The sequence below is a fragment of the Strix aluco genome, chromosome 3, assembly GCF_031877795.1.
Source record: "Strix aluco isolate bStrAlu1 chromosome 3, bStrAlu1.hap1, whole genome shotgun sequence".
NCBI lineage: Eukaryota > Metazoa > Chordata > Aves > Strigiformes > Strigidae > Strix > Strix aluco.
In genome coordinates, this window is record NC_133933.1 from 45,759,098 (window position 1) to 45,785,467 (window position 26,370).

The following is a 26,370-nucleotide window of genomic DNA, read 5'->3' on the forward strand; positions in this document are numbered from 1 at the left end:
ACTCCTTTCTAGAAATCTTCATGGCTTTCCTGAAGAATGGTACCCAGAACTGGCTCATAAACTACTACTTTCTATTCTGTATTCATGCAGCTGCGACTTCAAGTCTGAAAATAGAACCTTGATGTGTCCTCCATGTCCTCAGCGTACCATCAACAAAGTATGCTGGCCATAGGTCTGAATGGTGGGGTTTTTTGAGATTTGCAAGTAAGTTGGGTTAGCTTCTGCTTTTGGATTTTTTTGAATTTCCAGGTGCTGAGGAGTCTGTGGTCCTACTGTGGGACATGTTGGGACAGATGAGTTACTGTGGCGACCATTGTGAGAGACATCAATGCACATAGAAACAATATAAAGTTTGCAGGGTGTTTGGGGGTGTATGGAAGCTGACTTAACAAAAAGCTGTCAGTGAAGTACAGAATGTAAGGCTTCCTTTAAGAGAAATAAATATTACTTGAGGCAGTTGATTAAAAATAAGAGCTGTACATTTGAGATGGCAGACAGCTTTCCCTGTTTAAATGCCATCTGATCTAAACTGCAAATTTATCCAACCTTGTTACAATTTCCATTTCTTAATTGTAATTACAAGTGGGTAGGGTGTGTTCCCTGATGCTTTTGACTTGCTGGTGTGTAGGGTACATTATCAGGCTTTTCTTCTAAAGTCTGGTAACTTAAACAGGCTTTTGGACCTGAATACAGGAAGACAATTAAGTGTTTGCTTAACTTCTACAGTGTTGGTTTAAAGCTGTCCTGTGTTAATCAGAGTCATAATTACTAAAATGGTGTGAGCTCATACCTGTATGAGAGCTTAGTCCTGTCTGTTGACCGTATATTATATTTATGCACACATGCAGCTGTAGTTAACTGGAAAACGTTAGCCCATGTGGTACTCAAAATCATCCAGGCTTTTGGAGAATGAAGATGCCTTCGTTCACTAACAAGGGAGAAGCTTAATGCACAGGTTCTGTGCATAAACCTGTACCCTTTGGATGGCTGATCACTGTGGTGTTTGTAGCCTTTGACTGCGTGACAGAGATACGAGCTGCTGCTCTTTGGCATTGAAGGCTTCACCTTAGACCCTGACTGGTCAGATGCTGCTTCAGCCTTCTGCTAAATTAATGCTCCTGAAAACATGTCTCCTGTTTCTCTCGTTCATGTATTGGCATCATCACTCCATTTCTTACCATGTCATGTGCGTGCACAACTTAGCTTTTGCCTAATGAGGTTAAAAATCCATGTCAATTCAATAGCCAGAACAAGTGACCAACTTTTGTTATAGTTCTGGTGCTTTGTTCTGAAAGGGAAGTTGGACAAATATTTGCATTCAAATTGTGTTATAACTTCTGATAGATTTTTTTTTTTTTCCAGGTTATTAACCAGTAGATCAGTTCTGTCTCATGAGCGTTTTTGACTCATCTGTTGCCTGGAAAGAGAACGAAAAACTACTTCCTCCAGCTTCTTTCAGCAAACCACATTACTTGTTTGGTTTTTTGTCCTTAAATTCAGGTTTGCTTAATTTTGCAATGCACTAATTGCATGGGTACATAACATCTTCACACAAAGGAAGAGCCACCTTGCCACAGTCTTTAGTGCTAGATTCTGGATCAGGTGCAAGGGTAGGTGTTAGGGTGGGGAGTGTGAGGGGGGCATATGATTAATGGAGAAAGAGTGAAGCAGAAGGCATCAGTGCTTCATATATCATATAGATTGTTCCTGTGCAGTCTAATCAGTGGTTGTGTTTAATCACTTAAAACCCCAAAGCCTTGGTGGAAGAAACCTTTGCACTTACAAGGCAAGACACTCAAACAGTCATACAGTAGGATGCAGCAGTTAGAGTACATTTTCATGCTGCTTTTTCCATGTTTAATATTTAGTTTTGCACTACAGTTACAGAGCACATTTTCAAGATAAGATAAGATCCTCTTTTTAAGTACCCCATATCTATTGAGGACTTGAGATAAATGGTGCATACCTCTTCTGGAAGTCTAGTCATAAGTAAGAACTGTAATGTTTAAGACACTTGGAAAACTTGAGTCTGTGTGTCTTTAGAGCAGAGTGAGGTTCTGGTGGAGAGTTGGTTGCCTCAGCAGATGTGCCTGGTGCCTGTTTGAATAACCCATGTCTCTCACCTGTCTTCCAGCGGCCACTGTGGAGGAGTATGCATCTCCCATAGTGTCTGTCTCTGATGTGCCAGCCTATACAAACATCTTGGATGCCCCTGGGCATCTGAAATGGTACTACTCATCACATTCTATTATTATTCTTTTATTTCCTCTCACTGCTGTGGTACAGACTGTAGTCCTAACAGCAAGCCATTTAGATATAAGGACCCTGCATCTCATGTAGGAAGCAAAAGCATTCAGTTCTGTCAGTCAACGCTGCCTTTATCAGCCACACCCTTCCAGTTACATTAGCCTCCTCCACCCTGAAACAGGTAAATTGGGTGACAGCGTTCCCAGGCCCCAGTTTGGAAGGAGTATCAGGGTGTGGCTTCACAGCTGGTGGAAGGCAGCCTGCATGTAGGCTGGTACTGTCAGGGCAGAGCAGCCCAGTGCTGGCACAGGGGTGCCAGCGGCACTACTGATCCTGCAGGCAGCTGGAAAGCCGGCCGGCAAAACAAAAAAAATACCTTTTCGGCTGGATCAGCAAACTGGTCTTGCTGACTGTGTGGCTGCATGTTGTTAGTACTGGCAGAGAGTGACTGAAGAGTGTGTGTGTGTGTGTTGGGGTGTGTGTGTGTCGGTGTGCGCATGCGTGCTTGTGTGCTGGGTGGGGGAAAGGTGGTGTCAGTGGGGGCCAGGAGCAGGGGGACTATGGCTCACAGTTTAAATGAATCAAACTGCACCCTGGACTTAGGCTTTTATCTCAGAGGGGCATGGATTACAATTAGAAAGATATCCAGCTGACATTAATTGCTGTTTGGTTATTTCTCAAGGTCGGACACAGGGTTTTCTCTGTGCCACTACTTTACCTGAAAGTGGAGTTGCACTATTCTACAGTGAGTATATATAAGTGGAATATATATTTGAACCCACATCCTGCAGTATTCTCATCGGAACGTAAAATTGAGAGAAAAGAGCATAGATTTTAATTCTTTTGGTCTGTGATTATTTTCATTTGGGTTCAAAAACCTAGAACAAATGACCTTCTTAATGTGTTGGGGAGGGTGATAAAATTCAGGGAACTTAAATTAGGACCTCACCCTTCACATCAGAAAGCCTAATCACAGAAAAATAGTGTTGGGTATGGTATCATAGTTCACTTTGGATCCAGGAATTTTATGTTTATTCCCTACCTAATAACCCATCTTTACAGAAATTATGGGTAATGCCTCTGTGCTTTCTGCTTTCTCACTAGCCTGTTCTGCATGGTGTTGGTTGGTTGGGTTTTTTTTTTTTGGGGGGGGGGGGGCGGGGGGGGGGGGTTGCAGCATAGGGGCAATGTGAGTCGAATTATCTCCAGTTCATGTGGGTACTCGAACTGAGCTTATGTTCATAAATGGGGGAGGTCTTGTTGCAAAGCTGGTTACAAGAAAGATAAGTAGTCCAATGGCTAAATTTTTGGATGACTGATAGTAGTTGATGCTGCTGTTCTTCCACTCATTGGTGTTGGTTGGGTGTATGTGAAACATATGACAAAGCAGGACAGTCAGGGAACTGCTTAGGGGCTCCCAAGCTTTGTCAGCCTTCTGTGTCAATGGCAGCAGGCAACAATACCACCTGCCCAGTTGTTCATCTGGGCACCCAGCAGAGGCACCGGTGAGTAGACACGTAAGCAATGTCACAGACCAAAATAAAACCGGAGGCTTTGTAGGTGTGGGAACAGGAGTTTTCTGGATTGCTCTCACTGATTCAAGTGACATGTATGTCCCTGTCACCTATTTCTAAAGTGTCTTTAAATCTCATCTCTGGTTTCTATCAGATGCTTTGCCATGGATTTGGCAAGCAGCTTTAAACAAATAACATTTTTTTGGAGGGGGGTGGAGAATAGTCATAGAGAGGACCTTGTTAAAACCATGATATCTAGATGAGTTCTTTATGTCTGGTGTACAGTTATGCTGTAAATCCACTCAGTAGCTTGCCTTCTTCGGTCTGTTTCTATTAATTCAAATGCGCCTCTCTTGCTTCCATTTCCTGTTCAAGTCTGCAGTGCCATTCCATACTGCTTAAGTTTAATGATTTAATACTCACTCCTTTTTTAAAAATTTTTAGATAAGCTTAAGAGTTCTCCCCTTCAGCCTTATAACAAATACGTAGATATGAAATTGCGCCCTTGCTGTGATACAGCCTTTTATGTCATTCATATTGTAAAACAAGAGTTTGATTTTGGGGATGGGAAGGAAGAAAAAAACCCACAAATGTGCCCTGTGTTTTTAATGAGCAGAGTTTTGCCAAGTGGCAATTAGTATTCCTCACTCTTTGTGCTAATTAGGAGCTTCTTAGGGTCCTCTAAGAAAAATGTTTTTTGACAAGTTAGCAGATTTTCAGACAGGTGAGCTACTTCTAGATTTGTCTTTGCTATGTGCATTTTTGGTAGTGTTTTTCCTAATTGCTATTCTGTTTCTCTTTGACGCTCTGACAATATCCATGTTCTTATGCTGCCCAAATCAGTGGTCTGATCTCTGTAGAGCTTCTCTACAATTTTATGCTGGAGAAAAATTACGGAAGCTGAAATAATCACTCAAAGCAAAAGCTGTTGTTCTGAAACTAAGTAAGGGAAGAGAGGAAGCGTAGTCTTGTTTTGCTAAGCCAAATTCTTTACTGAGCCTCCTTTCAAAATACAAGCATAAAAAATCCCATGGGGCTGTGGTTATCCTTGACCCATTGAGGACCATTGTGCTACATGAATTGTGGTAGCTGACCCCAAGGGTTCAGAGTTGAAACTTTTTTAGTCTGTCCACAGAGTGGGAGTGAAAGTTTTGAGGAGAAGTGTTCATCAAAACTCTTTTTTCAAAGTTGTGTTTTTTTTTTTTTTTCCTCAGGAATAAATATCAGCGTCTTTAGACTGAAAATACCTGAAGGTCCTAGTCAGTTTATGTGTCTTTTTTAGGGCTTTCCCATTACTGAGACAAAAAGCTGTTTCATGTTAACGCTGTGAAATGGCTTCTTGGTTTTTTGAGGGTTTAATAATTTTACATTGAAGATATCTTAAAACCAATTTTTGCTTACTTCTCCTTCTTCAAAGGAAAATAAGGAAGAATTCAGAATCTACTCGTTCAGCTGATCTGAAGTCAAAATGTAGGTCAATGGTCAGGACTTAATTTTTTCTCCAGTTTGGAGGTGAGGTTTTCAATCTGTCTAGTTCTCACATTGTCAGAAAATATTTTCTATCTAGCCTTATTTGAGATTCCAGTCCTCTTAATCGCGTATTATACATAACTTCTTTAAAATGTCTACTGTTTAGCCCAGACATAGGAAAAAGTCTAGAAAGAGCCATGTTCATGAGTGCATAATGTTGTTTGTGGTCTAAATCATTCATAAATGAGTTGTGTGTATGATCACTCACTAGGAACCAGAGCAAACCTATGGATCAGAGCATTTTCCTTGGGGTGCTCTTATTTGGTCTAATCAGCTACAATGCGCGTTAGCAAGTGGTGCAGATGGCATTCAGTTGCTGAGTGGTGGTATATACAAGTTTAAACTATTTGCAGTGGTTCTCACAGCTGTGTTGGTGCTAGGAGAACCGTTACAAGTAGTTTGCCGAACGCTTCAGCTGATTGATCTCCCTTGCTGCTTCAGCAAGATATATATAAATGCCACTAGGTGGTTGGATTCGTAAAATGGTGTAACCTGTTATGTAAAACATGTTCTCTGACTACTTTGTAATATGAGAAAAAAAAACCAACCCAAACCCTGAATGAGCAAGCTTTCTGATCACTCGTTCCTCCTCTTCACAGTCTTGCGTTTACTGGTCGCATATCATAGAATTATAGAACACCAGGTTGGAAGGGACCTCAAGGATCATCTGGTCCAACCTTTCTTGGCAGAAGCACAGTCTAGACAAGATGCCCCAGTACCCTGTCCAGCTGAACCTTAAAAGTGTCCAATGTTGGGGAATCCACCACTTCCCCATAGAGATTATTCCAATTGCTGATTGTTCTCATTGTAAAAAATTTTTCTCTTGTGTCCAGCTGGAATCTCCCCAGGAGTAACTTGTACCCATTACTCCTCATCTTTTCCATGTGACTCCTTGTAAAAAGGGAGTCTCCATCTTCCTTGTAGCCACCCTTTAAATACTGGCACATGGTCATAAGGTCTCCCCTAAGCCATCTTTTCTCATGGCTGAACACACCCAGTTATCTCAGCCTTTGCTCATATGAGAGGCTTCCCAGTCCTTTGATCATCTTTGTGCCCCTTCTCTGGGCCCTCTCTAGGCTGTCCATATCTTTTTTGCATAGCAGGGACCAAAACTGAGCACAGTATTCCAGGTGTGGCCTGACAGGTGCTGAATAGAGTGCATATGGAAATGCTAGCTAGTATTTAACATTATAGTCATGTCAAAAGGGAAGCTGTCTTGGCCACTGCACTTGGACAGTTTATTACTCTCAATCAAGTCAAGCACTGAAATGGAGTCTCAGTATCTTTGTCCTTCTGTGTAGTAACATGAGGTCATCAGAGATTACCAAAACTGTCATCTCTTTCCTCTAGATTCAAGGCAGTGCTGTCTAAGTTAGAGCTGGGGAAGAGGCCTTGAATAGACCGGGAAGAGAAATGGAGCTTGCCATCTCACACTGAAATTTATAGCTAGTGTTGGCTAACTCTTTCCGAGATACCTCCCTGACCTTTCTGAGAATAGCTTCTGAAAGAGCCAAAGAGAAGAATCTTTAGATTTGCTTTTACTTATTGTCTACTTCTACTGAGCTTGAAAGCGTGAGTAATGGAAAAATATCCAAACCTTAACTGTGGTGACACAGTATGAATGGCTTATGGCCAAACACTGTAAAAAACCAAGGTCACATTAAGTTAATAAAGAGTCTCTAGATGCTGTTTATCTTCTGCTTGTGTTTATGTAAAGAGGGTCCCCAGTTACTATCAGCCAAAAAAAAATTCCTGAGCCAGTAAGTCCCAAAGTTGGAATCCTTCCCCTCTTTGATGCTGTAAAATGATAAATGCAATTGAGGTTACAAGGCTAGAAATGGTCCTGAAATTGCCTGCAGAAGGGGAGCTCTGACACTTACGAGCAGAAGGGATTGGTGGTTGCCTCTGTAGGCTTCTTCCATTTTTCTTCGTCTTCTGTCACAGGGGAAGATCTTCCCTGCCATTATTAAGAAACGTGTTGACTCATTCCACTCCACAGTGCACCTGTATGATGTCTGATTCCGTGTCACTTTTCTTTCTGGGTATTAAAACTGGATCTGCCCACCTGACTGAGAAGGCTGAACTTTCAAATCTGAGTCAGTTCATCTGTTTATCACTCATTACTCCATTTTCAAAGTCCTGTATTTGACTGACAGCTCAGCTCTGAGACTGTTCAGCTTCACAGTTTAAATCATTGTCAAAACTGCTGAATGAAAGTCTCACCTTCCAAATAGTGAGGAGTTACTTCTTTAACTCCCATACTAGCTTTGCCTCTGATTTACTAGCCCAGTGGCACACTACTGAATCTTCTTTCGTTCTGTGAAGGGAGTCTGAAGAAACCAGCTTGTGTGTGTTTTTAATTACACGTTTGTTCAGCCCTCTGAGGATGTCAGGAGCTGTGAACAGTAAATGCCAAGTGATTGCCAGGAAGAAAGCTGCTGACTGCAGTGCATCGTAGACAGAACCCTTCTGTGTAACTGCCACTGCCTTGCCATGCACATACCGATGATATCTGATTTTGATTATAGTCTCTCCTCTGATGATAGTGCTGTCTCAGGTTCTCCTGGAGACAAAGTCTTGGTGAAGTGAAAACATAAGCAATGGTGTAGTCAAGAACAAAGTCAGTCTCCCCCAGATTCCAGTCTATTGACTCTTCTTTCTTCCTCATTTGGAGTGAACTGAAAGGCTAACAATCCTTCTTTAAAGAGCAGAACTTGCTGTATTATGTTAGTCTAGACAAAGGAAATCAAATTAATTAGCAGAAAGACTGAAAATGTTCTGTGTAGGAGGACCTGTCATTAGAGTACCTCATCCAGGCTCCTGCGGCTTGGTGTGTATTCAGAATGATAGCTCTGGTCTTCCTCTCAGCAGAAGAGAAATAAAATAATACTAGGCTTCAATTAAAGACAGAACTATAATTCAGTCATGGGCAAGGAGAGGGGGAGGTGAGTAGGAAGACGGCTGCTCTGCAAAGCCTAAGTCATAAAACATAAAATCCCAGTTTATGCATGGCAACAGATCCTTCTATGATTGAATTACAGCCTTCGTATTCAATAATGGGCCAAGCCTGTAAACCAGAATACAGACAGAACAAATATTTACATTCTTTGGGCAATGATGGAGGGAGAATCACTGAGCAGAGCATGAATCAAAGCCACAAGAACATAGATGTGGGACAGCCACGTGTTGCCATCAGTGTGAAGTGGGAGGGATGGAGTAAGTTTCCAGTATTTGGATGTGAAATTTCCTGTAGTACAGGTCATCCTGCAGCATTTCACTGAAAATTCATCTTTTAATTAAGTGACACACACTGCCAATAACAGTGAGTAAACTGTAGTTTGTCCATTCATTCTGTGTGCTCTACATTTTCCAGTATATCTAGAAAGTGACATTGAAATGTTTAGGTATTTAGCAATGTTTATGTTGATATTGCATATCTAATTACAATTTTATTTGTATTCCTGACTTTATAGCACCTCGTAAGTTCTGTACTTTTGACAGTTGTTGAGCATCAGCTGCTGTGATTTATTTTGGTCCAGCTGACAGCTATGACAGTCATAAACATTACTGTCAATTTAGAAATATCAATAGGCATGTAGTGAAATAAAGGAAATTTCCTTTTGTTGTCTTACAAACCAGCTTGAAAATAAGGGTCAGAATAGTTCCAAACTGAGGAACTTGCATCAAGACATCAACTGATGCATGTAATAGGGTAGCCAAGAAGCGGTATAACTCTGAAGGTTTTGAACTCCAAATGTCAGCTTTGTTTATAGGCTTGCAAAAGCACATATACAAACAACTGTCAGAGCATGCGGTTGCTGTGCTTCTCAGCGCTGACAGGTTTGAGTTGCATTTCAGTTGCATACCTGAATTTTCTCATATGAGACCTTGAGTGAACAGACTTCCTTTCAGAGCAAAGCCCACAGCCGAGTCAAACATTTGAAGCAAAAGTAATTAAATGGGGATTCTGATGGACCATTAGTTAATCCACAAAAAGTAACCGCAAAAGTAAGCCAAGCAGAAGCCTGGTGTTCTTAGGGAAAGAAGAAAACATCTTGTAATGCTCCACATAAGTTTGTGAACAAAAGGGGATACAAAATATTACAGGATCAGCCCAAGGGTAATACCATGCATGGTGTGCAGTAGTGACTTGCTACTGCCTGGCTTCCATCTACACGTAGTGCAAGTAAGTTTTTTAACTGTTGGGACAGCTTACACCATGAGCAAGAGAATGTATTACAAACTTTGAGGTGGCCCTCTGTTGTTTCAAGGTGTCTTGTATTACACGTGAACATTAGAGCTCATGAACTCTGATTTTCTATGGATGTGTTCAGTGTGCCAGTCCACCAGAGTAACCCTAAACGTCCTCTTTACTACTCACGTCTCCTGTGGTACCAAACTCTGATATCCTTGACTTGACCCCCCTGCACTTCCCCTTCCCTGAAATAATTTTCATGCCTTCCTGTATACCCTAGGAGAAAACACACTTAGTGTAATGCAATAGGAGTTTCAAAACTGCCTTGCTGGCCAACTTGTTTGAAACTTGGTCAGTGGATTAAAAACATGTAATTTTGAGGAACTGTCAGATCTGTAGTTGCGTGTTGCTTATTAACCAGAAAAGGCAAAAAAGAGGATCCCCTAGATTTAGCCTCACTGAGGAGAAAAATGCTTTTCTGTGAAACTAATCATTTTGGTAAGGCGCTTAGTTACATGTTTGCATGGCATAGACCTGGTTGTGGCTAACAGGCTGAATGGGATTAGTACTTGTTTTATCTGCTCATTAGCATAGGTTCTCTGCACTCTGTCCCAGAAGTGCTGTAAGTTTTAGTCAGGAGGACTCATGCTTTGTCAGGCAAATTTAAGCAGAGATAAATGTAAATGAAAAACTCTTGAAGCAATAAATCTGTGCATTTTTAGGACAACTTTATGAAAATACAGCTGAAACGGTTCTTGCAAGTGGCATATTGGAAAACAGTGGGATATACAGCTGAAATTTTGTGTGTATGGGAATTTGCATACTACCTAATAGAAAGACTAGCCTGTAGGATATTGAGATAAGAGCAATTCTTATTTGAGCCATCTGTGTTTCAGCTCTATAAATAGGATATTGGCTTACAAATAACATTACAATAACATTTTTGATTTTTCAAACAGGAACATGACTACTTAGAGTTGTAGTAACTGAGGATAGCATCTTGAATAGAGAGCCTGAAAGAATACACGTATCTGAATCTACCAGAAAATCTGGAAAATTTATGTTACTTCTCCGTTGATTTATCTAGTGTTTCTCATATACAAGATTACCTGCCACCTATTGATTTTTAGAAGTAATTGCATTTTTCTGACCATTAAGGGAAGCAAGTAGAAATTCTTTTGAGCACTTTTATGATGCTTTAATGTACAGGCCTCATTTTTTTTTTTTTTTTTTCTAGAACAGATCTCATCCAAATGCCCTTTTCTGGGAATCATGCAAGTACAATAATGCATGTATATTGAAGACCAATGGTCTTCTCCCTTATGACGAGCTAGAAAATGAGCCGTGTGCTCTGGAAGTAGTGCATTGTTTGAAGCTACAAAGCAATACAGCTCCTAACTCCATCTCTGTTCTATCAAAACTCAACAAAACTATATTGAAAATTTTCATACAGAACCATTTTCATATACAAAAGTATAATGTTTTTAAAGAAAAGCTTGCCTAAGGGTAACAAATCTAGATTGATCAGCAAAAAGGAGAGCATTGGTGCCATAGGGTGCAATTGAAAAACACTGGAAATGGTCCGTTCTCAGTTAATTTCTGACCTCCAGTAACTCACTGCCCCTCTGTGCTCAGTTCTGGTCCCACCATATGTTGCTCACCAAGTTAGTCTACAAGCATTTGAAGTTGTGCTCCTTAGTCAGGCACTGGTCTTGGATGAGATTTCTATGTTCTGTTGTAATGCAAACAACAAAAATATAATGGAGACTACTCATTGCAGAATAGTCTTTTGTAGTATTGATTCTCCAGTGAGGAAGCAATGAAATGAGCTATTGTATTTAAATGTTGAACTTTCCCCATTCTTGTGTTGACTCTCCTCCTTTCCAACAGGCTGAGGGATGGTCACAAATGAAGACATTTGCTCAAGCCACCGCTTCCCTTCTGATTTAGTTTTTAGTTTCCCAAGGGCAGAAGTCTGCTGTTTTCTCCTGAATGAAACGCTGCCAAATGGGAGTGTACCAGCTGCCTTCTGCACAGAAGAATAAAAGTAAATGTAGGCTATTATTGCTTGCTGGACAAAATGTTCATGTGCAAACAGAACTGTCTTGCCTATTTGGGGCTCTTCATCTCATGCTGAAAAACTGAGGAACACTGGGAAGGAGAACAAGAAACTTTTCAACCTGGTTCGCTCTTGCAAAGGGACATTTTCTTAGATTCACAGGAGAACTAACTTTCAGTCCTTTCCAAAAAGCTATTCTCCTTGTATCCAAGGAGTTTTCTTTAATTTATTCCTCCCACCCCCTGACTGTATAGCATTCTCCAAAACCAGGTTGGGAGAAAGAAAATCAACCTCATGGACAGCAAGCAGAAATCTGGTTTTATTTTGTGGGTTTTTCCCTCCTCCCACTCCCCCTTTTTTTCCCCAGTGTTGCATGTGCTGCCAGTACTGATGACTACCCAGACACTTCTGAGTAGGACATCTCACTCTGCTTGGGACAATTCACATGTGCTCACCAGGCAGACATTTGTCTGTGGTTGGCTCTAAAACCACAAGTTCCTGAAGCTGAAATTGCAACAAAATTTAGGAGTTTTAATCACAACAATACTCCAAAAAGCCTTTGTCCAGTTACCTGTTAGTATTCAGTAGGAGTTTTGTGTATTCACATTCCCCTAAAAATGGCATTGCTGAATTACCAGAGCTACTGTAGGATGACTTAGCTTTTACATTTCTTGCAGCTTTTCTTCCTCCTCTTTATTTTACTTCTCCTGTGTTAAAATGATAAATGCTGATACAGTTGTGGAATCAGATCTTTGCTACTGATAAATACAGGGCAGTATGAAGTTGATAGTGTCTTACTTCACTGTATTATCTGGCTAACATTTAGCATTATAAAACCCAACTTGGAGCATGGTTTCCTTCACTATTTTCTTCTTGTTGTTGGGTGACAGCCTTAGTAATTGCATTTATTATATGTGGGTTTTGGGAAACATTGTTATTTATCATGGATATAAGTGTTAGTGAATGTATCTCAGAGAAAAATACCAGGGCTGGCTTCACTAACACCTCCTCCCCTCTCTCCAGCCTTCTGGAATTCTAATTCATATCTCGGATATAATAGATAAAAACTGATATATCAGTTAATGGAAACTTCAGTGACTCTCCCTCACAAACTCCTTGTCCTGGCTTTAAAAACCTAGAAACTTCTCTCAATTCCTTCAATACTAATACTACTTAAAAAAATAAAGCAAGGCACAGGTTTAGAAGCTCTGTAAGATAGGAAGGGTCCAGCCTGTGGAGAACCTAATACCATAGATCAGTAAGACAATATTTAAATCGATGTACTTTCTGACAGGATGTCAGTGCAAAGAAGAGCATTGGAATAATGTGACCTCTTAACTCTAATAAAGTTAATAGCTGCATTCTGACCTGTTTCAAATGAGCTTGTCTCAAGTTCCTGAAAGAAGGCATGGTTCAATGCTTATAAACATGAATTTCTGGAGGCAGTAAAGATAGATAAGAAAGAGGACAAAATATGAAGGAAAACCCCATAATTCGAGCTGGATGGGTTTAGTGCTAAGAGTGAGTTTACCCTCAAGTTTTCTTCATAATTGCTTCTGACCTAAAAAAATATATCTGACACATTGTACATTGCTGGATATGATGTCAGTAATTGGTTGAGTCCTTGATTCCTCTTATATTTTTGTGCATGGACCAGGAAATCTTCTAAACTCCCAACCTCTTCAGAAAAAAATCAAGATAAAGCTCTTGGTTGTAGAAAATTTATAGTGAGAGCTGAAATTAGTATGAAGCAAAATCCTCTGAGTTGTTTTCAACTAGCTTTATCTTGGCATAGACTGTCCCCACCAGTGTCTTTGTTCTATGTACTTTGGTTTTGTCTATGATGTACTCTGTTTTTCAATATTTTAAATTCAGTGTCTTCGGGAACTGTCTTGACAAGGAGAACTTCTAAGTTCTGGCATTTTGGAGGAAATGCTGTCCTCTCCTGAGGAACACAAATTGGCATTAGTGAAACCCAACACCACCTTCCCCTTTCCAAAACAGAACAAGAGCCCGGACAGGATAGTACGGTTCCTGAGGTGTCCAGCCTGCAGGCAGACCTTTCCTGTTTCCTTCACAGCTTCGTGGTGTTCCCCATGGGCATGCTTGGGCCTCTCTGGGGGAGAGGTGCTGGTGTGAAGGAGAGAGGAGGATGGAACTCCTTGGTGGACGGAAGACAGGAGGAGGGACAGGAGAATGGATCTTCATCCAAGCCAGCCAGTGAGGGTACAAGGAGTTTATTAAGTCTGAACAGAATGTTTTCTGCCTCTACCACCTACTGCTAGGGCTGTGATGCAACGAAATAGCTTTCTCTCAAATGACTATAGAAGGTTCTTAGAGGGCAAGAATGGAAAAATTTCTGCTTGTAATGGCATTAACTATTGTTTTTTAAACAATTATTCCCTTTGGTGTTGTGTGCAGTGGTTTTTAAAAGTGATGCTTAGTATTCCTAGTATATGGTAACTACTGCTAAAATGCAGTGATTTTGTATCTGAATATCTGAATTACACATTCTAGTTGCAGTACTGTTTTTTCTGAGGGTTTTTATAAGTCCGTGTCCCGTTCCCCCCCCCCGCTTCCTACATGTTTTGTTGTTGTGGCTGGCCTCAGTCTTGGCAATTCAATCATGAGAATCTATTAATGATGGAATGATTTACTAAGAGGCCCATGGCTCTGTGAAAAGATACAGTACAGTGTTCAGTTATTGCTGACGTTGTTGAGAAACAGGAGCAATAGTTTCCAAAGGATACTTAAAAGGGAGAAGTTAGCACCAAATGCCTCCCTTGCACAAAGATGCCTGATTTGTATAGTCTTTATTTGAACATTGTACCATTAGAATCATGCCTAACCATTAATAAATTAAATAAATAGCATATTTGGCTTCCTGGTAGAGAATCTGATATTTCCTGGCTTCTTGCATCTGTTGCTGAAGCCAAGTTTTAGTTCTTTGAAAAGTTATTGCCTGGCTTGTCTTCAAGGAACACTTCTTATGTCCCATCTTAAATGCTGAGAACTGACCATGTACACCGTGTTCTTACATTAATATACATTCGGCTGGTTTATACATATTCTTTTTTGACTAGGTCTAATATGAAAGCAAGTGGGGAGTAGAAAATTTTTGGTAGCAGGGGTTCCCACAGTTAGCTGAATAGGAGAACTCTTGTGTCTCTGAAGTTTGCAGGATGGAAACGTAAGAGAGTGATGCAGGTGATTGAATGTGGCCATGTGTGTACCGTGCCATGGAACCATACCTGATTTAACCTAGCCTGTAATTCCTACCTTTTGTTGGTAGTTGACGAGAAACCTTTTTTCCAAGGCAAACTCTTCAGCTGTTAGTTTACTTCTTGAAAATTTTGAATTTAAATATCTCTAAATTTGTTTATCATCTTCCCATTCATTGGTTCTGGCGGTGCTTTTGATGGGTGTAGGAGAGGTTTATAGTACTAAATCTTCCACATGTATTTACAGGCTGAATCCATCCTGTGACAAAGCTAAATGGGTATGCTCTCAAGATCCATGGTAAAACAGGTTTTGCAGATTACTTTTTTTTTTTTTAAACCATTGGCTCTGGCTTTTTTCCTGTACCCCTCCCGGGAAGGTGTGGTGAAGAGAAGATGATTGTGTGACATATCTGTATCAGAGTTAGATGCTTCCAGGAATGCTGGTAATGCCAAGTGCTTTGTAGGTGTTGCATGCTAAAACAAACAAATGGGTCTCACACCTGCTGATTTCCTGAGCAGCTAACATAAAACACCACAGTGACCTTCCAGTTAAATCTTCTTCTCCTTCTGTCCACCTGCAATCCTGAAATAGGCTAATCTACAAAACTGGAATTCCTAGTCAGAAACTGCATCTTGAGCTTAGAAACTGAAGTCACACCTTTGAAAACCAGAGGAAACGGTGGAGCAGTCACTTAGCACAGATGGGTGCTGCCGTTACCTTCTGCCCTGTCTTTCAGACCATAGCACCCACTTCTGTGTTGGGGCACTTCTCCAAAAATGATGCACTTGAATTCTGAGGTCAAATCCAATACTCCAATTCCAAGAGAAGTTCCCTAACCACGAAACTATAGGCTATTTTGGGGGTTACACTGCTGCGTGTCCTGCTCCGGAGCTGGATTGCTTTCAAGAATGCATGAGTTATAGGGCCAGAAGGTCGGTATGCAAGAGGGAGCCTGCCTTGGTAGATATTTTATGTTACACAGTAATTGGATACAAACAAGAAATAAAGCTAAGGACAGACACAGTGATCCTGGGTCTTTCCCTCTTAGCTGTGTGCCCTGACCTCTCTGGATTACAGAGCTGGATCTTGGTGTTCTTACCTCCTAGGCCAAGTATTTTTTACGCTCCTGGGTACCTGATAGCCCAGCTCCAGCACGACGGGTTTGATGAGTTTATGAACTCGTGCGTGATCCTGATTTCCTTATCTCAAAGAGATAAAAACTTAGCAGGTGAAATGTTAACATACAGCTAGGCCTTGTTTGGTGTCTAGTTGAAGCTGAAGTTGTTTTCTGCATCAGCTTACCTGCTGGCAAAAAAAGGGTGGGGGGGAACTGGCAGCAACTGGTAGTGATGCTTGAAGAAGCTGAAAACTCTCACACAGGAGCTTCTACCAGCTCTGCCATGGGGAGGCCCCCAGTGCTGCGGAAATGGTGGGCCCAGGCTGGCATTTGTGCAAGTTATAGAGGCGTTGGTCTCCTGAGGCAGTTCTCGCTTGCCTGGTCTCAGCCACATGCTGTTCAATTCTGTGACATCTAAGTAGGACAGAACTGCCCCGTTCTTGCCAGAAGCCAGATTCTCCTCTAGTACGTTTTGTGTTTCTTCTCATCCTGCTCTGTCTGCAGACAGGCAGTATTCACCATGTTGTTTGCTTTCAGACTGAGTTTACCAGAATGTTCTGTTTCTCTGAGAATACTGAGGTTTCTCTTCTCTTTGCATGTGAGCACTGAAAATATATGTATTCCTTGGCATGTTGCTGGCACCAGGTGACCTTGTTTGCACCCTTACTTGCTTGAATAGGGGGTTTGTGTACCAGGGCTTAGAAAGGGGTGATTTGCAGGCTAGTAAGGGGCAACCCTGTGATTAGAAATTCCACGATCTGACAGGATGCACATTTGACCTGCAAGTGTAAAATAGATTATTATTCTATTATGTAGACATTTTAAGGTACAAGTTTGATAAAGATCAATGACAGAAATAGGTGGTGTGTTCCCACCTGTCTGTAGAAGTACTTGCTAACATGTACTGCAGTGTTTGGCTTATAACCTTACAATAGTGGCTTTGATTAATAATGCTTTATTAGTTACAAACAGACTTACTGAATAAATCCTACTTACTCTGTTGAATGGCTCTCCATGCCTACATAAAACTATTTCAGTAATTAGAAAGCTACTATATTTCTCTATATTGTAGACTTTGAGTTGTTAGCTCTCTCTCAACTTTCCGTAATTCCTACATAGGATTTCTACTTGACCTCATCCTTGACATGAAAGGGAAGCAGTTTCAACTTGCATTTTGTGATAAGAAAAGGTGGGTGTGGCAAGACAGGGTTTCCCAGAGAAAAGAGGAAGGGTTGGGGGAAAGAGTCTGTCTCTCCTGATGTGCCTCTGGCTTGTACTGTCCTCCTTCCCTCCAGGACCAGAGAAATGAGACAGGAGAGGTGATATCCCTGATGAAAAGAACGAAACTGCCCCCCGCCCCCAAAGGACAGTAGAATTATCACAATTACTTTGTGGGCTTGCATTTCAAGAGAAGAGTAGAGGAGTACACCTGAGGAGTGTTGGCATACAGCATCTTGTGGAGAGCTCACCTCTGTCTTTTTCTAGAAGATGTAGGCTTGTAACTTCTGGGTTTTTTCCTCCCCTTTCTATGTAAAACACAAAACAGTGGGGATCAGTTGTTTTATCCACTACTGAAATGTAGCCATCAGTGCAGAATAACATGGGAATGGTTTGAAAGGAAGCATGGAACACTATATTCAACTGAAACTAATTACCTGATTAGGTTTTGGCCTGGCTGTGTGGGTTGACATCCAATGGTCTTGGCGACAATACCTGTGAGCAAAGCCAAGTCTAGTCTTGCTTCATTTAAAGACTCTGGACAAAACATCTGGACTTGTGTGCTGAATGCTAAGCAGTGTGAAAATAGGCCACTGATTTAAAGTACCCATGGCTACAATGGGTGTCAGTGGGCAGCTGGCATGGTTGCAGATGAATGAGCTTATTTGGGCTTTAGAAATACTGGTTTTTGTTTAAAGGTGGTTCTGTTTCAAGCACACAGTCTGGTGAAATTTAACTCTGCAGCAGAACATCCTCCATTTACAGCTATAGGATTAGCACTTCCCTTTCCTTCAGCACTTCAAACTTCTCCCCTTAGAAATTTGGTCAAATCCTGACACTGAGATCTCGTAAACTTAGAAAATCATGTAAAGGTATGTTATCTCACCTAGTCTGTCCCAGTAGTTCCTTCTCTTTATCTCCATGGGGGTTAAATACATTAGGTCTGCTCTGTTAGGTGAGAAGTATTTGTCCTTGCTGTTGTTGTTGTCTTCTCTTGCACCTTTGCTGCAAACATTTTTTTGATCTGTTGGTGTCTGTTTGGAAAATGGCATGTTTTCATGTTAGGATACCTATGCAACATCTCAAGTGTCTACGGTGTTCATCATACCTATTTTTACCTGTGTGATGGTATTTTTTTGTCTTGGCATCACTCTAAAGGGGAAAAAATCATTACTTGGAAGGATTTGAAGATTTTCTGGGAAGAGATGGATAGTCTTTCAGCTGTATGTTATTATAAAAATGCAGTCCATTAAGAACAAAGGTGAGCAGAGCACTTTTAGAAAGACTTGAAGTGTCCTTGCCTCTGAAGGGGAAGTTTCTGAGCTGCACTCACTTCTGGCAACCTAGAGACCCTCTCTTCTCCCTTCCCAGGGAGAATGATGTGAAATGAACTGTCAAATGAGTTGTGGCAGTTCACTGGTGAGCATTGACTTTATGAGGAAATTTAGTATGTCTATTCTGATATCCTGGAAGTGCATCGAGACACATTACTAAAATGAATTGGACAAGTGGTTGATTAAAATCCAAGAGCTGGTAAGAGATGCTCCACAGAACAAGAAATCCTAATAGACAACCATAGGAAAAAATATTTTTGCCAACTGGCTGACTATTTTAGCCTAGCAACTGGCTTATTCCTTAACTCCCCTATTCCTTAACATGTAAAATAAATACTGAATTCTCTCCTGTTTACAAACCTTCTTAAACCATTTGCCTAAGAGGCGCTGCAATAATGAAGTCCTCAAAGTTGTGTTTGAGCATTTCCTCTTACTGCAAGAATAAATCCATCAAGTTTTCGGCCTCCCACAAAGACAACAAATGCAAGTCTGTAAGTGCCATAAAAGCCTCAAGAAACTTCAGAAGCAATTTAAAACAATAAAAATATGCTTTTGGACACCTCTCACTACTTCTGTGTGGAATGAGGCTGGACAGGGACTCGGGGTCTGGAGAGGCAGGCGGGAGTTCACCTTGTGTAACCTGGTATTCCCTGCCCCTACCCCCACCATCCCCCAATCAGCTGTGACAGTATTGGCAGGAGTCTCCTGAGCCTTTGCTAGCCAGGAGCTTGCCCAGCTGTTTGGCCCAGGATTTCACAGAGAAGGAGGAAACCTTTCTGGCTGAAGCTTCGGTAAAATCACTGCTTCAGCGATCAAAGCAGCAATGTCCCCATGGGGGAAAAAAAAGTAGTTGGAGAGCTTGGGAGGCCTTGGGGGGGGGGGGGGGGGGGGGGGGCAGGCAGTGTGACTTTCCACAGGGCCTGGCCACTTCATGATAAATAATCACCCTAGAGTAGAGCTAATCTCCTAGGAAAAGTGGTGGGATTACAGAGGCGGTAAGATCTCCACTTCTAAAAGCATGCGTAAAGTTCAACTCCATTACAGTTCTGTGGTTTGAAAATGTATCTCTCCTAACAGCTACTTGTGTTGCCATTGCAGGATGATTTGGAAATTTGCCTTGTCCGTTTTTCTGATGGCAGCGCTGGTTCAAGTAACAGACACCAGGAAAAACCGTCCCGCAGGCGCCATTCCCTCCCCTTACAAAGACAGCAGCAGCAACCACTCAGAGCGGAGGCAGCAGCTGAATAAGGAGGTGCTGGCCTCCAGCCAGGAGGCCCTCGTGGTCACCGAAAGGAAGTACCTCAAGAGCGACTGGTGCAAGACACAGCCTCTGCGGCAGACTGTCAGCGAGGAGGGCTGCATAAGCCGCACCATCATCAACCGCTTTTGCTATGGGCAGTGCAACTCCTTCTACATCCCACGGCACGTGAAAAAGGAGGAGGAATCCTTCCAGTCCTGTGCTTTCTGCAAGCCACACAAGGTCACCTCTTCGACCGTGCAGCTGGAGTGCCCTGAGCTGGACCCACCTTTCCGACTCAAGAAAATTCAGAAGGTCAAGCAGTGCCGGTGCATGTCTGTGAATCTTAACAACTCAGGCAAACTGTGAGAGGAGGCGTGTAGCTACAGCTTGGTGTTGCCCCCATCAGATTTACCACTGCCTCTCCTCTCCCACTGAGCAGACTGTCCATTTTTTTCGTTTGTTTCTTCTTTTCCTTTTTTTTTTTTTTTGTGTTTTGTTTTCTTTCAGGAGGCATCTCTCCAGCAAGGAAAGGCTCCTTGTCGCTTGCCTACTGGAATAACGCTTTTTAATGGGCTTTGTTAGGCACTTCACCATAAAGTTTCATTGTATTTCCATTATCATCTGGCAGTTAAATCTTCTGGAGTGGAGCAGGCTCCCAGAAGTTGGGATTGATCATCTAAGTGACCAGTTGGCTGAATCCAGCATTAAATGTTTCCACTGTGTGGAGTAAAGCCCTCTGCCCTACACTCCAGTCCCCTCCACAAGCCGAGAACGCCTTCCCCGTGCTTTGGTCTGGAGTGTGCTGCTCATACTTGGAAGTGCTGTGGTGCTGCCCAGGACTGGGGGGGATGCAGATGAGGGACAGTAACGAGGAGTAATGTGCGAAAAGCAAGTGAGACTCTCCGATGAGGCTCATCTCTTTAAGACAACTTTAATTGTGCAATGACAAACGGTTCAGGGCTTGTTGTCTGAACGGCAGATAAGAAGCGAGGGGAAGAGGGCGAGGCACTGGGTCAGCCCCTGTGACCACAGAGCAGACTGAGGGTGGGTTCTGATGCTGTTGTGGTTAGAGTATATTGAACACGTGGTCTCTGCAGCAGTGTTTATTTTGTAACCTAGCTATAGTAAACAGCTGTTTAAAGTATTATAGACCTAGCCATGTATATTTTTCTTGTGGCAGAATATGCCAGAGATTAAAATAATGTTGAGACTCGGTTGCTAGGTCAGCTGCCTGGCTTAAAATGGACATGGTTTAACTAGGCTTTTGGTAGGTTTTTGTGTGTTAGATATGTGTGTGTTTCTTACTCCAAAAAGGACAACATCATTTATGACCTTATATTTATGCCTGCTTAGACCGGGGAAGTTGGGAGTGTAGCAGGGGAGGAGCTGAGAATACTTAAGGGAACGATGTTTCCCTTAAAGCATAAAAGCACTGTCGCTCAAAGGACAAAATTTGGTCATTGCTGGACTGAATACAAAAGCTACATCAGTGTCATCAGGTTTTGGGAGTGTTGTCTCTCCCATGATTGGAAACCATGTTAACATGTTAGTGTTAAAGGACAAACCCATCAGTCAGTACTGCTGGGATGGGTCACAGCTGTAGGAGCAGGGAGAGAGTAAGTTGTAATTGCTACAGTACTGGTGGTCCTCTCAGTTTTTGAGTCGTACATAATCAGTGTTGGTGAACACTTGCAGTTCATTTAAAATCATACTATGTTGTTATTCAGTTGATGGAGTTTAGCGTGTCCTGTATATCCCATTTGTTACAGTTCTGATCTGTATTATTCCCAGCTACGTCTCAAAACAAACCATCCCCTTCCCCCAAACCAAAGCCCATGCGTGCTCAATTGCCTGAAGCTTACAAATTAAAAATGACACGCCGACTCCCTGATGCATGTCTCACAGTTCAGCATCTGCATCTAGTGAAACCAGCGTTCTGCGGGAGCCCTTTCCCGCCAGCCTCTTCACATGCAGCCCCTTTGAGGGGTTAACGTGTTTTGCACTCTGGCCAGCCAGGGGTTCAGTGCCACAGGTCTCTATTATGTGAGACAGGCTGCTCTAAGAGGCTTTTGGGACTGAGCTCCGCGAGAGCTCACCAAGCGGTTTATGGGGATTGGCACGGGCAGGATGAGGTTGGTCGGTCTGTTACCCTATTACGTGAACAACCATGGCTTTTCTGCTGTGATCTTTCAGCGTGTCATAAGTGCACAGGGAGACTCCTTGTGCAGGGATTGCTGTGGAGGCTGTCGCCGCTGCACCGCCACAGCGTCAAGCCAGCCACCAAATGGGCACCGTTCGGTCTATGCTTGAGGGTGTTGGGGTGGCTGGGGTGGGGATGAAGGTGTCAAAAGCTATAGTCTACTAAGACTCCATGGATCGCAGTCTCCACTTGAAAGAAATGAACTGAAAATCAGGCGTTTTGGACTAGAGAGAGAAAAGCACCCTAGTAACTTCAGTTAAGAAAAATGTGCAAGATTCTTTATCTTTAAGCTATGCCCTGCCTGGGTTTTCACCAGTTTGCAATATGAATATGCTGCAGCTTAAAGCTCCTTCTAGGAGCTGTGTTTATGTAAAAACTGGGTTGAGCTTGTAATGGTTAAAACTGTATTTAATTTTTGTTTTATAAATGAAAACAAAAAATGAAGAAATGCTTTAAGTATAATGTAATTATTTTATAGGTCTACTATTAAATTATAGATTAAATAATAAAGTTACTCTAGGGTTATATGGCATCCAGGTGTACGGGCTTTGCTTCAACACCTTGTGTCCAACTACTCTCTACTCAGTATATTCTGTGTCTTCCTTTTCACCCTACCAGATACAGGTAAATGATGGCTCACCTTTTCAGCTTGGGAAAACCTAGCTACTTCTTCCCTTGTCATACACCCCGCCACCCCCCCCCACCCCGCCACCCCAAAGTAACCTGCAAGGCAAGAGGGAAGAATAAATTGCACTAATCCTAGATTGTGGAGTTGATTCTGCATGCACAAATTCTGGTTTTTTTGGTTAACTGACAAGATGACAACCAAAGCTCAACCACTGGCTGAACTGCTGTCATCATTTGCGGTAAGGGAAGTAACTATTACCCTGACCTAAGTGGTTTAGCTTAAAATATAGCTAGAGACTTATGTAACAGGCCCCAAATACTCCTAGGGAAGGAAAAAAAAAAAAGATATAGAGGAGCTTTAATGGTTGCTATCAGCTCTTGAATCAGTACACTGTATGTTTCTTCAAAGGTAGGGTAGTGGTTTTTTTCTTTTTTTTTCTTTCCAACCCAGAGGAAAGATCGTTGCAAAAGAATCTTGAAGGAAACCTTCAGTGAGGAAAGGGAGTGCTCACACTGAGTGTGTATGTGACCAGAAGAGATGCTTGTCATGGGTGTTGAAATAAGTGGGAGCACCTAGACCACAACTAGCAAGGGAGCTATAGCAAGCGATGGTCTTTATGGCACTATAACGGACACCTGCAGGAACTCTTTTCTCCCTTCCCTTCCTCATCTTTTGTCAAATCCTCTTGCAGTTCAGCAATTTAATGGATTTGGGAACTTCTTTCTTTTTTTTTTTTAGTAGCTGCTGGTTTTGAGAATTACTTTGCTGTGCTTTAGCTACCTAAGCGTGGTCAGGACCCTCTGCTCAGAACTTGCAAGTGCCTCTGTTGACAGGCTCAAAAGGAACTCAGGCAGCCATTTCCTCCAATGCCCCTCTCATTTCTACCTGTCTTTTAGCCACTCTCCTGCTTTGCAGGTAGCTTCATTGCCCAGCACCCACCTGAACCTCTACTGTTTGTGGTACAGCCTAGGCTGCAGTCCAGCTCTCCCAGCCTCTTGATGCCCAACTATTGAACCACCCTACGAGAGGTGTATGCTGTAATCCAAAAAATTTCTCCTTGTGGAAGCAATCCAAGAGCAAGGCAAGTCTCTTAGGGCAGATGAAAGAAGCTTTAGGTCAGATAGATCCAGTATTTCTTAGAGTGGTGGTGTGGGACAGGGGAAGGAGGGGGACAGTAAATGCTAATCTCTAACCCTGGAAGTGCCATGTTGGCAGGGCCCAGTTTGGACTTAGTGACAAATGAAGTTTCTAAGAGTTTAAATTTGAGCTGCAGCTGGAAATGAGAAAACAGTGCTGACTCAACATGGATCCTTTATCTTCAGATAGAGACCATCTTTTTGAGGCAATAGACTTGCCCTTGGATGCCTTTAGAAGTAGGTTGGATGAATGTCAGGTACAGCACAGGTACAGGTGGGTCTGTCATAAGAGAATGGCTTGGAAAACCAGTTCTGTAACATGAATCCCATTTGATTGATGGGTGGCAGACCTGAATGGTGTGGGGCATGGTTTTCTGTCTCTTCTCTTTGCTGGCCTGTTCACACTATCCTCAGAAAAGCTCAACTCCATCAGTTTTCACTCATTCTGTCCATAGCTGTTTAAATTTGATGTAACTTAAGTAACTGATACAATGGACTTGGCACAAACTCAGCTTTGCTTATTAACCTACAGAATGCAACAAAATAATTGCAATGCAAAGACTTGCTATATCTTCTCTCAGTGAAATTAGTAACTGCTTCCAACTTTTTAAGCACATCACTGAAAAACTGGGCAAGAAAAAAAGCTGGTCTATGGAAGATGACGTTAATTGTATTCCCACTGCCACTGTTGGTTAATACTTAACCAAGTTTTGGAAGTGCTTTGGGATGATGAAAGGTGCTACCAAAAAAGCTAACTACTACTGTGTCATGAAACGTGACTAAGTACCATGCTTCTGAAAGGCTTTAATTTGGAAGCAAGCTCCTCATAAAAAACCAGACTGTTAGTAAGTCACATCTGCTGCTCAGGTATGAAAGTCCTTATTTAGCTGCTGCACTTGTTTAAGTAACAGTGAGTGATATGTGGTGTTGGTGATCAACAAAGCCTCCAAATTTTGTCCACGAGAACTCTTGTAGGACTACAGCCAAGTCAAAGTGTGGTATGCTTGATGTTGCAGTAAATGGGTGGAGAGGGGACCAGTGGGATGTGTGACCTCTTGAAAACACACCTAAACAAAAAGAACATTAGTCCAAAACTCTGTAAAATGCTGAGTGCCACTGAAAAAAAAAAAAAAAAGAGCAGCAGTGAAACTTATGCTGGGAATCCACTCTGGGAGTGCTGTGGGTGAACTTTGGTGCTGCACGTAGTGGGCTACTTCACTTTTTATGGAAGTTTGAAAACAGGCTGAAGAGAAGCAACATAAAAGAGAAAGACATGTTTAACCAAAGAGGTTGGGCCCGAGTAAAATGAAAGAGGAAAATCTATATAGCAGCTTGTATCTTAAGATCATAACATGGTACCACCAGCTGCAGTCAGCCTTTGACACTGCTCTTCAGAGAGAGAGGATTGCAAAGAACTTTTAGCATCCATGTTGCAGATCCAGTGAAAAGGGTAGTATGTATGTATGCGACAGTCCTACCAGGTTGCTGGACACCACTTTAATGATATAAAACATATCTATATCTATAAAAAGACATTACAATATGCAGATAATACTTTTTAATGCATGTTTTTTCCCTAATAGCAATTTCTTGAGACTATTACGTAGAAAGTATTAGTAGGAACGGATTACAAACCTGAACCAAATACACTACTGGAAGGCATGCACAGGCCAGAGGAGTGAGTGATACATCGAGTCTGATTGAGTAAAGGACTCTGAAGCTCCTCACTACCACCACCTGGGGAAAAGGTAATATATCCACATAACTGGGAATTACTGTCATTATGCTTCTGAAAGGCAAGGAAAGAGAAGCCCCACATCCACCGATCCCCTCACAAAGGTTTTTCCTTGATCACAGGAGCCTGAATGGGATGTGGTGCTTAGGGAGCAAACAGCTGCTAGCAAACTACAGCATAGCCTGACAGTGAAGAGAGAAGGCAGTTATTTCATTATTATTCCTTTTATTTTCATATAAATTAACATTCTAAAAAAATTGAAATAGAAACACTAAATACAGTATTGCACATAGTGATCTTTGTTAGATGATCTATTATTTCATTTAGTATAGTAATTACATACTGTAGGTACTGAAGGGAACAGGAAGGCTACAAATGAAAACATGCTATGTATCCTTGCACTTAGGAGCAAAGTTAAGAGGAAAAGACTATTGTTTACATAAATACAAACATGGATTTGAATCAGTGCCATTAAAATAGCTTTATTTTTTAAAGTTTTTTCCATAAGTTAGTTGTAACAGCAAATAATCTCTTCACTTCCCCAAATAGTAATGTTACTCCCATCAACACAAAATTTTAGAACTCCATTCTTGGTAATTTATATCCCTGACAGAAATTATTACAAGTACAGATTTTCACATAGGTTCGTCCGCAACAGGAGACTTGCTTTTCACATAGTGAAAAAAACATCTTTTCTAGTGCTTAGTATACGTGAAGAATAACAGATTCCTGAGGTCATATTTCGCACTTCCTTTTATGACACCCTGTAGGGTATATTAGCCTCTGGACAGCTAGGAATGTCTTTTGATGTGCTAGATTAGACAAGGAATAACCCAACCCAGCAGGTTAGAGCTCATTTGCCTTACCCCAGTGTCTTTCAGGCTCCAAGGTTGTGAGCATATGCATCCAATTCAGCTGCACACACAGTCTGCTTACAGGAAAAGTGCGCTTTGAAAGAAAAATGTTATCAAACAGGCTGATTGGTTTGGCGTTCT

At 41.9% G+C, this 26,370-nt stretch overlaps 1 protein-coding gene across 2 annotated transcripts in view; it reads left to right on the plus strand.

Annotated features, from left to right (window-relative positions):
• The window catches only part of GREM2 (gremlin 2, DAN family BMP antagonist), a 37,920-nt gene extending 17,403 nt beyond the window's left edge, over positions 1–20,517 (plus strand). For both annotated transcript variants that reach the window (XM_074820664.1, XM_074820665.1), the window contains exon 2: positions 19,535–20,517. In XM_074820664.1, the coding sequence (XP_074676765.1) occupies positions 19,536–20,042 (507 nt within the window). In that variant the 5' untranslated portion in view covers position 19,535 and the 3' untranslated portion in view covers positions 20,043–20,517. The remainder of the gene's footprint in view (positions 1–19,534) is intronic.
• Positions 20,518–26,370: the final 5,853 nt, after the last annotated feature.